Genomic DNA, 11,483 nt, shown 5'->3' on the forward strand with positions numbered 1-11,483 from the left:
TCGCCATCCATCTATCTATCTATCTATCTATCTATCATCTTCTATCTATCTATCTATCTATCTATCTATCTATCTATCTATCTATCTATCTATCTATCTATCTATCTATCTATCTGTGTATATACGCTGTGAGATTCTCTTGGTCTAAAGGGACATTACACTATAGACTGCTTGATGAAAGCTCATGTGTCTCTATAGTGCTGTACAGCAATATAATAATTGACTCCAACCATCTCTGTGTCTGTGTTTTATTTATTTCTCTTTGTCTTATTCTTTAATGTTGTGAGTGTTACATCTGATCCACGACAAGGGTTAGGTAGAGGTTAAATAATAATACATCATTAGTTCCTGTCATGCTTCCTACCTAACAGATAGACGCTGTGCAGGTTGACCTCCTCCGCTGTCACCGCGCTGTTGATCTTCAGCAGCTTGAGCACCGTGTCCATGTGTTTGGCCGTGGTGTTGATGCTGAGGACCAGACATCCATGATCCATCGCAGCCCGGTAGCAGGTGGAAGGTGGAGGAGAGGATGTTCCCCACTGAAAACAGACAGGAGAATACGTGATTACACAGCTGAGATACAGAGCTCTGCAGGAAACTGAGGCTGTACCTGGGATACATCAAAGATTCAAGATTCTCAGCAAGGAGCTCAGGTCAGAAGAATGCCATTCCTCCACTTCTCTCATAGCTATGTGCATATGACAATAACACCTTTGAATGATCCGTCAGCTAACAGGCTCACAATGCTCCATCGCTTCTCTTTGGATGACTTAAAATCACACGGTACTTTTTACATTTATTTACATGGTCTCGAGTTAACTTGCTTTATAAATGTGAGCACTGTGGACCTTTGTCTTTCCTTCTGGCAGTTTCAGTCGCCTGAAGGAAGTGTCAGATTGTGAAACTCACCTGACGCTGATAGTGTGTCGCTCTCAATAGTTAGGTTGACAGTTATTGACATGCAGACACCATTCCTGAGGAGAAAGAGGAGGAGCTGAGTTCATCGCTGGGTCTAAATCGTAGACCGTATATTTAAAGGTCTGAATGTCAACAAGAAACTGTGTATTTCTTGTTGTACTTTGACATTATAGCATGTAGCTCCAAAGCACACAAGTATTTCCTTCTGAAAACGCACATGCACTTTACTAAAGCTCTAAACATGGCACAGGAACACAAATATAAACTCTATACAATACAATCAGGAAGATGGTACAACACGAATGCTCTGATAACAGTGAGCAGAGATGTGTTTTGATGTGTGGGCATAATGTACAGGGTAATAGTCAAACGACTGCCACAAGGCCTTTCTATGGCCCTGAATAGGAACAGACCACAGCTCTGATTTAGGAGATCTTGCTGAGCAACAATTGCTGAATAGGTTTAACAGAAAGCATCTTTCAAATGAGACTCTCAGAATAAAGAGAAATGATGCCTCATGTTCAAACATTCTGCACTCCAGACTGACTCTTTTGACTTTCTTAATGTCACTCCAGCAAAGCCTTGTACCCTGATGCTAAATGGCTACTAAGCTACATTTGAAACATTCAGCACTTTTCTCTAACTTAGAGGCTGCACTGTCTGCTGCTCAGCAACAGTTCAGGAGACTGGCTTCAAAGGGGAGATGTGCTGTCAAAGTGTCTGAAGAATGCATTGTTTCCTTGTTAACAAAGGGAACCATTATGCTGCATATATCACAAACAGGACTTTCATACACAGTGAGTGTCCATCTGTGTCTTGTGGCCAAAGGCACGTTAACAGAGTAACAGGTGAGCAGTGACCTGGTTCAATAAGATGTCACATCTCCGTTGCTAAACACAAGCCAAGCCAGATGCACAAAGTGAGTGATAAGAATAATAATGGAAATCATTCCATGTGTGATCCAAACCGTAGTTGGTGTGGACGTCTTCATTTCCATCATTGTTGGGCTCTCCTGAACTCCAAGAGACGAAGAGAATGAACCCTAACTTGCTCCTGATTGCATGGCGGTCAGTGTGAACCTTGTTCTCCCTTAGCAGGTGCATGCACCATATGAACGTGTGTATCCTGCTGTTCAGCTGGACTTATGTCAGAGTCATTTGAGGGCTCACGAGAGTGGAACAGTGCTATATAAATGCTGCCAACTGACCATATACACTATTTATATCTCTGTTATGTCCCCGCTAGGGATGAGGAAATGCAACACACACCAGTTGAAATTGGTATAATTATAAATGGTTTATTTTAAATAGCAAGTGTGAACAAAGTGGCAGGCATGCAGCCTGGAACAAACAAAAGGGCCAACAGGGCACAGGTTGACAAATAACCAAACGAAGGGAGGACTCTAACAACTGAGTCTAATTGCATACAGGGGAATAAACACTAGTACACTAAATAAGGAACTAAACAGAACCTCACTTTAAAAGTGGTACCCGTAACTGAAAAGGCTGTAGAAAACACAGCTGCTACTAATCAACAGGTGCTAACCGCTAAGCTACCCTGGATCCTAGTTACACAATTACACTGCAATATCTAACTGCAATATCTAAACAATTTAGCTTTTACACAGAAATCACTAAACCATCACAAGAATATCAAGTAGCGAGAGGCGTCTGTTCACATACAGAGCCTCCAGAGTGATGATTGTGCCCAGGCTTTGAAGTCATCTCCAGCAGGTGCACACCGGCTGTGCTCTGCGATTGGAGTGCGTCGGGCCCGGCATGCTCCAATCACAATCCTCAGGGGGCGGACCAGGAGGTGGCAGCCAATGACGTCAGGGCAATCGCACTGCTCATTTACAAACAACATAGATTAACACAATAAAGACGACCCGGAAGGCAGCAGCCGTAACAATCTCCTTCCCTCCTTCCTCTCCATGACCTTTGAACTGAAGCTGATACTCTAGTTTTGGGTTATTTGGGGAGTTTACATTTGAATACTGTCGTCCAGGGTGACCACACCCTGTTTGCATTAGTCAGCAATGCACAGAAGGATTGTGGGCACTTTGGTTTCACTGGTTATTTTCCAGTAGCTCTTCAATCAAATAACACACAAAGGAAAAACCCAAGAAGTTTGACTTTTTTCTGAAAATGATGATCAACCAAAGGTTTATGTTTGAATCATTTAGATTGTTTCCCAACGAAAACCAAGAATCATTCATTTGATATGAATCGCATTGAAATCTGAGACGCAGGTGTTTTTATACTTATTGTTATGGTTTGTGAGCTGAGCTGTGTGATTGTATATTTTATGTGTCTCTCTGTCTGGAGGTTTTAAAATGCTTTATAAATAAAGTTGGATTGGATTGATAGCTCAAGCCCTCCCTCCTTTCGTTAGCCTTCCTTCCAACAGAGAGGATGAATGTCTTGTTTATCAGAAAATAGTGCTGTACATTTTAGGTTTGTACGTTTACGTCCATGTGAAAGAGAAACATGATAGTGTCCCTGTCCAACCTGATCTCACCAGAATGCGTGACTCCACCACGTGCTGCAGACACGTAAAGGTAGCAAAGTTCGTGACTCCACCACGCAACGCGGTGTTAAGGAGTCGTGGTGGAGTCACGCATTCTGGTGAGATCAGGTTGTCCCTGTCAACCAGAAAAAGGGTGATGGTACTTTTCCCAATAAATCATGTGGCTAAGGCTCTTCACTTTGAAGCGTTCCTAAATCAAATCTGTGCAAAAGTTCAAGTTTATTGAACAAAATAACACAAACAGTAACCAAAGCAGGACTATAGGGTCAGCAGGTTCAGCCCGTTGGTCATCCACACACCAGCTGCCGTAAATACCACATCATGTGATCATTGAATGAACTGTGTGTGGTTCAAACAAATAAGTAGAACACCAGGAATAATAAGCAACGGCTCAAATCTGTGGATCAAAATGTAATATAAATGCATCCTCAATATTATTTACTAAATGTATTTAAAAAAAGGTGTAGAAATAATTCCTCTGATTAACCCCTGGAGCGACGAGTGTGGATATGTAACATTCATGAGCGTAAAGGTTAGACAAACACATATACAAGTTCACATCTGTGTCTTTATTGTTATCAAGTTAACAAAACAGGTGAACACGTAGCATCTCAGCTGCGAGATGCACAAACTGAGGGGAAAGTATCTGAACACTTCTTATCATTCCACTTCTTTGGCCCTGACCAGTTGGTGTGCACACAGTGTTCACCTCCTTTGTTGTTTGGTTCTCCTTGATTCCAAAAGAAAAAGTTGGCTGCAGACCCATCAGACCACATCCATCTTCTTTGTTCGTGGACGTCACTGAGTCCGATCCATGTTGGTCCCTCAGCAGGGTCAGAGCTTTTGATCAGGGTTTTGACAAAATCCTCTTCCCCTTGACTGTGGATAGACACCAGGTTGCCTCCCTGGGACACACAGTAGAGCTCTGCATGAGCCCAGGTCGTATGTGTGCCGATGTACTTGTAGCAGCGGCCGTCGAAGGAGAACCAGAAGGAGGGGACAGTTGGTTTGCTGTCGCTTCATTTGAGGGGCATCTGAAGAATACAAAGCAACCGGAGCCAGGCCGAACAGGAAGAGGAAAACCAGCATGATGTTATATTGTACTTTCAGAATCTACGTCCAGTGGATGTGAAGGATCTATAGTTTGATAGATATTACGAAGATGATTTGAGGTCTCGCCAGGATAACGTGTATACTACGTCTTTCCCCCTATTCATTTCTATTGACGACAGCGTCCATGTAAAGTTAGCGTCAACCCTCACGACGTTTTCGTATTTCCCACAATCAGAAGTTGCCCGTATTAAACTGTGAACACCCTGGAGGTTTAGGGGATAGGAAACACAGTGGTGTTATCAAATTAAAACATATAAATAATAAATGGATGAATTAATATACCCACATGCCAGCTAAGGTGGCATGTGGCATAAACAGCTGGTCTTATGTCTGAGACCCCTCCTGTTGTTAATTGATAAGACTCAAACATGCACTTGTCAAGGTTCAGAGGCACATTTTGCAAATATGGCAGCATCCATCGATCATCTTAAGATAAGATACTTTATTGATCCCAAGTTGGGAAATGTTTTTGTTACAGCAGCATGTACTACTTTGTTCTACTCCACTACAGTTCAGAGGTTAGCCTGGTATTTTTACTCCACTACATTTATTTGAGTTACTTTGCAGATTGTGATTAATGTGAAATATAAACAACCCTTAAATCAGACTTTAGTTACACCTGAGTCAGATTCAGGGAAGGTGATTGTCAAGTGCCAAAATAAACTATGCAATATATTGGACGTTAAGTACTTTGTCAGACTTCGTATTTATCTGTGGATAACCCCAACGTTTTTTTCTTATTCAAAAGAAGACCTTAACTTAAAGTAATCTTTAATGTTTAAATAAAGTTTGTCTGTTTTGCATCCTCCTGTTAATATCTTTGGACGTCCTGCACTAAACTGTTTTATTGTAGAGATCACAACAGTATCTTCTTGATATTTTATATTCTATATTTCTATCACAGACAGAAAGGTTTATCCGTCATTTAATGGTAAGCTATTGAAATTGTGATTCCAGAGATGTGTCTCCCATCACCCAAAACCCCTGACTATTCTCTCAACTCAGTATTTACATTCTTATATTCAAAGAAAATCAGTAATATCTTCAAAAACTACAAGTCCTTTTCTATCAGCTGCACCGTTATGGTCACTGTTTGAAATGGGGGGGGGGGGGGGGGGGGAGCAAACCTGAAGGCCGACTTTGAGATAAATAGGGGGAGCCCAAAACAATCGTGCATATTTGTGTCACACAGATTAGAAATGTTGAGTTTCTGTAAATAACAGTTCTTGGCATAAATAATAGAATCCGTGTATCTACCGTCCAATTGTTTTTCTTTATTAAACACGTAAACGGAAGAGCGTTTGAGAGGCCTTTTGGCTTTTTACCTTACTAATGGTGATTGGAGCGAGGGGCGGGGCGAGACTCTCGGAAGTGATTTCAAAATAAAAGCACTCGCAAACTCCGTCATTCAGACTGCAAAGCGGACAAAGTCAGCTCAACGTGTTTTTTTAATGTAATAGCTGGCTGTAATACAAATAACTGGGAGCAAGGAGAAATGTGGAGTTCTGTCGGACAGGCCTGAAGTCGCGGGTTTGATTAAGGACACATTTGGCGATGTCAATTTAGTTGATGTGAGTGGATTTATTATTGTTGGAGTTTTTTTTAGAATGCACTATTAGTTTATATCCAGTAGATGGCGGTAATGGGACCTTTGGGTGCCAATCCCTTCTAAAAATAACAACGACAAATAAGAGAGTATCGTGTTTTTAAAGGGTTTCATTACAGGCTGCCACGTTTGTGATACACTTAACAATATATGTATTTCATAATGTTTGTTACTACTGGCTGCCACTCCACTATAGATGAGAGCAAGGCCACGTCATAGCTGTCACAGCACGGCAAAACGCCGGCCCCGCCCCCTTTCCGGTGAAAACAGTGAATCAGCAGCAAGCGGAAAGGTATCGTTTTTTATCCAGCCCTGTATGTGTGTTATCATGTCTCAAAGCTGCTGTGAAAGCTAAGCAACACAAAACATCCAGGCTTATGTTTTTCTTCCCTTTCCCTTATAAAATAAGAACAGTAAAAGGAGAGATGTTTGGCTACAGGCCGTCCAAAGCGAGGACTATCAACATTAACAGGGAAAAACTTCATCAAGGTTACATGATGCTAGTGAGGCTAACGGCAATCGTCAAAGTGAGAAGTTGTCTCGTTAAATGTCGAGGTTATCATTCCAAATGCTGATATTAAAATATGAAGCCATGGAAATCCCAGTTTTAGTGTGAGAACTCGTTTACTGTTGGATTGAAAATACATTGCTCCCCTCGGCCCTCGCACCATATATTCTTTCACACACAGTGACGTCACGAGCTACCCACAATGCAACACGCGCCATATATATAAATACACCATTTTCCTGGAGGTGCAAATATCCTGGAGGTGCAAATATAAACAGCTAGCTAACTAGCCAGGCAGAGCGCACTAGGTTTTTTTTCTGAATTAACGACCGAAGAAATCGCTGCATGTCTTCGGATTACATCTCTGGACTTGAGGGGTGTGCTCTAGGTCGTTACCAGCGTGAACTAGAGCTGTGTGGGTCGTCCGATTGCCCTTACAGACTGCATCGATTTTGACTGCATCTACGTCTATCTTCTGGAAACACCAGGTGAATACCCCACTTGTCACAATAATATTATCATGCCATTGCATATGTGTGGTATTTTAGAGTTGACTAGATATTGATTAAGGCAATAGACTATGATATTCAGTACAGGAAGCTTAGCAACACCTAGACGGTGTACGGCTAAACCCTCGGCCTGCTTGCACCTTGCGTAAAACGGCAGATACCGGAAGTACGGTGTCGCCCTCGGCCCAATACCCGTATGTGTGTGTGAAAGAATTATAGCCTATTAATGCCGATCATCTATCTGCAATGACATTGTGTAAATGTCTGCCTGACTGACTGTCATATTTAAGCTCTAAATAGATAACAAAATGCGCGTTCTTCTTAATGTTTTGATTGGATCGGCGAAGACCTCATCATTTGTATATACTGCCATTCAAAAGAGAGCGAACGTTTTCACCCAAAAAGGGGCAGAATAGTCTATAATACAGTAATTGGGGGGAGGGTGTGTCACTTTGCTGAAGGACAGTTGTGACCAGCTAACCAGGCCAGTCTCTAAAGACTTTCAAAGGTGCAAAAATGCTACTGCCGGAGTACTGAGTCTGACTGGAAAGAAAGAGACACGACATACTGATATACATATTTACCTGCGACTCCATCGTAGATGTACGGCTGGTCGTCATCGATTCCCAAACACTCGGCCATTTTCCTGTGATTATCGTGATCGGCTTTCATGTGATCCACATCCTGATGGTGACCCTCCTTCCCTGAAACACACACACACACACACACACACACACACACACACACACACACACACACACACACACACACACACACACACACACACACACACACACACACACACACACACACAGTTTAGTTTCCATGAGGAATTATTTTATTAGTTTCTGATTTAATGTTCAGAGATACTATACTGTACTATCCACTTTATTATATTATATAATACTATACTGCAGAAAATAGTTTTCTATAATCTATCCTTTACTATCCAACACAATATTATTCTGTATTATACTATAATTTACGCTACTGTTTTAAACATTTCTATAGTATACTTTAATATAAATGACTACTGTACTATATTATAATATACAACATTTTATTCAGCAAACTAGTTTACACTAAAAATGCTATAATATATACGATATAATACTACATGCTTATATATACTATACTGTAGATACTATATCATACTACACTATATACAGTAGTGTGTGTGTGTGTGTGTGTTTACTGTAGTTCAGCACGAACACCCCCCTCGAGATCTTGAACACAATCCTCATGCAGTTTGGACACGTCTCGTAGAAATTCACATACCCGGTTTCATTGTAGGGAACGAGGACTCCATCAACCTCCATCTCTGACACACACACACACACACACACACACACACACACACACACACACACACACACACACACACACACACACACACACACACACACACACACACACACATACATACACACACACATACACACACACACACACACACACACACACACACACACACAGAAATACACGACAGTTACATCAACCGTGAATATGCTGTTTTATCTTTCTAAAATAAACAAAATGTACTTGTTGTGTGTGTATGTGTGTGTGTGTGTGTGTGTATGTGTGTGTATGTGTGTGTGTTTGTGTGTATGTGTGTGTGTATGTGTGTGTATGTGTGTGTGTGTGTGTATGTGTGTGTATGTGTGTGTGTGTTTGTGTGTATGTATGTGTGTGTGTATGTGTGTGTGTGTATGTGTATGTGTGTATGTATGTGTGTGTGTATGTGTGTGTGTGTATATGTGTGTGTGTATGTGTGTGTGTGTGTCTGTGTGTTTGTGCGTGTGTGTGTGTGTGTGTTTGTGTGTATGTGTGTGTGTGGTTGTGTGTGTGTATGTGTGTGTGTGTGGTTGTGTGTGTGTGTGTGTGTGTCTGTGTGTGTGTGTGTGTGTGTGTGTGTGTGTGTGTGTGTGTGTGTGTGTGTGTGTGTGTGTGTGTGTGTGTGTGTGTGTGTGTGTGTGTGTGACTCACTGCCTTCGATGGGGTGCATTGCTTGGTTGGGGTTGTGCAGGAGCTCCATGGATATGTTGATGTAGTAGTTGATGAACTTGTCACTAAACACACACCAGTTAGAAATACACAACATACACACTACACACTACACACCAGAGAACTACGTTAAATATATAAATTATTACTTGTTTTTTTATTTCCAGTTTATACGTACAGTCATTATTTATTTTGTTATTTTATTTCAATTATATTTTTCAGTCATAATTCAATTAACATATTCATTGTTAAAATTGCTTTTTATATTTCTACGTTTCTATTAACAAATTATTATTTTATATATTTTATACTAATATTTTTACTTTTCTGTGATTTATTATCATAACATTTACATATGTATCTATAATTTCCTTCTCTTCATATTTCCACATTTGTATTTATTTGTATTTATTTGTGTTATTTCTGACCTGAAGCGGTTCCTCTCGCTGAACATCAGGGTCTGACTGTCCTCCTGAAGTCTCATCTCTACTCGGGAGCTGCTGAGGTTCCTCAGGATGTCCCGACCCTCTTGGTGGTCCCACACCGACCAGACCAGAACCCAGTCCCCCAAAACCTGAAGACCAGCAGGGAATATTCAACATAGCTAAAATGTGTTATGGTCTTATTTAACAATGTGATCACATGACTCCTTCTGACTGACTAGAATGAGTTGTTGAAATGTTGACTAATACAATTAAAAATAAAATTGACCAAAGAAAAAAGTTGTCTAAAAAAAGGCCTCTCACAGGGATCTGTACTCGGACCACTTTAGTTTTGTCTAAAATAAGATTTTACTTCCTCTCATCTTCAAACATATTTTTTGTACTTTACTTGTGAGACACCGTAAAATAAATGATGGGTCTCACCGGCTGCAGGTTGTCTTCGGCGAGCATCTTCAGGACCTGGCATTGATCGGGGTCCGGCTTCGCGTTAGCAACAGCTAGCAGCAGCAGCAGCAGCGCTCCCTTTAAGACTTTCATCCTGAGACACAAATCAAAAAGCCAAATGCACCCTCTGGTATCTGTGAAGACACTGATCCAGGAGACGGCTGAACGGTTTATATACCGAGATCCAGACACCCCGAGAGCCCGAGAGCCCGAGCCGGTCCAAAGTCTGTGTGCTCAGAGTGTTATTGAACTGTGATCCAACTCCAACTGGCCCACTTCATTAATGTGTAAAAGATTAAAAACACAGCGAGAGGGAACAGAGAAACACTGATGAAAGCTGCCGGTTAAAGTCTAACGGACAAACACACCAACGTCCGCACACACACACACACACACACACACACACACACACACACACACACCACACACACACACACACACACACACACACACACACACACACACACACACACACACACACACACACACACACACACACACACACACACACACACACACACACACACACACACACACACACACACACACACACACACATAACCGTTATGACTGGTTTTGGCGTAAAAAAATAAATGACTGTTTGTTTAAGATCAGATATCTACGGAAGAGGATAAGGGCCACATGTGAACCTTTTTGAGGTTTGACCATTTTTTTGTCTGGTTCAAATTCAAAATGTATCGAAAAGTTGGAATTCTGAAAAATAAATAATAAAGATCACATTTGGCTCTGATCCTCTGCCATAGATGGTCATTTTGAATGCAGACTTTTACTGTAACAGAGTAACACTCTGGTACTTCTACTTTTACTCAAGTACAAGACCTGAGTACTTCTACTTTTACTCAAGTACAAGATCTGAGTACTTCTACTTTTACTCAAGTACAAGATCTGAGTACTTCTACTTTTACTCAAGCACCAGATCCGAGTACTTCTACTTTTACTCAAGTACTGTCACATCCTGGTCCTGGCTGATCGCCTCACTCCCTCACCTGTGTATTTTCGCTCCCTGTTAATCACCTGCCTGGCCTCAATGAGCCTCAGCTGTCCCTAATGATCACTCCTCACCTGTGTATTTAGTCTGTGCTGTTTCCTTGGTCAGTGCCAGTTCGTCTTGTCTGTATAGCAGAAAGTGCTCCATATTTCTCTTCTGACGTAAGCTATTGTTCTAGCTGCTTAGCATTTGTACCAACCTAGTTGGTTGTTTTTTTGTTGCTTCTCTAGTAGTTTTCCGCCAACTTAGTTGGTTGTTTTTCGTTACTTCTAGTCAGTACATTTTTTGATCATTGCCTGTTTTATTTTTACCTTTTGGATTAAACCTCAACCTCCAGACGGGGAAGATAGCTGAACTAACATCTCTGTTAACCGCCTTTGCTTTCTCACTGTCTCCGTCC

At 41.4% G+C, this 11,483-nt stretch overlaps 1 protein-coding gene across 1 annotated transcript; it reads right to left on the reverse strand.

Annotated features, from left to right (window-relative positions):
• Positions 1 to 3,998: 3,998 nt before the first annotated feature.
• On the reverse strand, positions 3,999 to 10,360 carry LOC117550660 (saxitoxin and tetrodotoxin-binding protein 1-like). The gene is made up of 6 exons (XM_034223136.1): positions 10,054 to 10,360; positions 9,616 to 9,761; positions 9,170 to 9,252; positions 8,379 to 8,504; positions 7,768 to 7,887; positions 3,999 to 4,481 (listed from the first exon to the last, which is right to left on the reverse strand). Exons 1-6 carry the CDS (start codon positions 10,165 to 10,167, stop codon positions 4,282 to 4,284), a joined length of 789 nt encoding a protein of 262 aa, XP_034079027.1. The 5' UTR covers positions 10,168 to 10,360; the 3' UTR covers positions 3,999 to 4,281.
• Between the last annotated feature and the right edge of the window lie 1,123 nt (positions 10,361 to 11,483).

This window comes from Gymnodraco acuticeps, unplaced genomic scaffold, assembly GCF_902827175.1.
Source record: "Gymnodraco acuticeps unplaced genomic scaffold, fGymAcu1.1, whole genome shotgun sequence".
In the NCBI taxonomy this organism is placed as follows: domain Eukaryota; kingdom Metazoa; phylum Chordata; class Actinopteri; order Perciformes; family Bathydraconidae; genus Gymnodraco; species Gymnodraco acuticeps.

Excerpts from the sequence above, each read along its gene's own strand:
- LOC117550660 (XM_034223136.1), bottom strand. The coding sequence starts at position 10,167 with ATGAAAGTCTTAAAGGGAGCGCTGCTGCTGCTGCTGCTAGCTGTTGCT. Across the intron at positions 8,505-9,169 it reads AATGCACCCCATCGAAGGCA|AGATGGAGGTTGATGGAGTC; the intron begins GTGAGTCACACA and ends TGTGTGTGTCAG. Across the intron at positions 7,888-8,378 it reads GGTGTTCGTGCTGAACTACA|GGAAGGAGGGTCACCATCAG; the intron begins GTAAACACACAC and ends TGTGTGTTTCAG.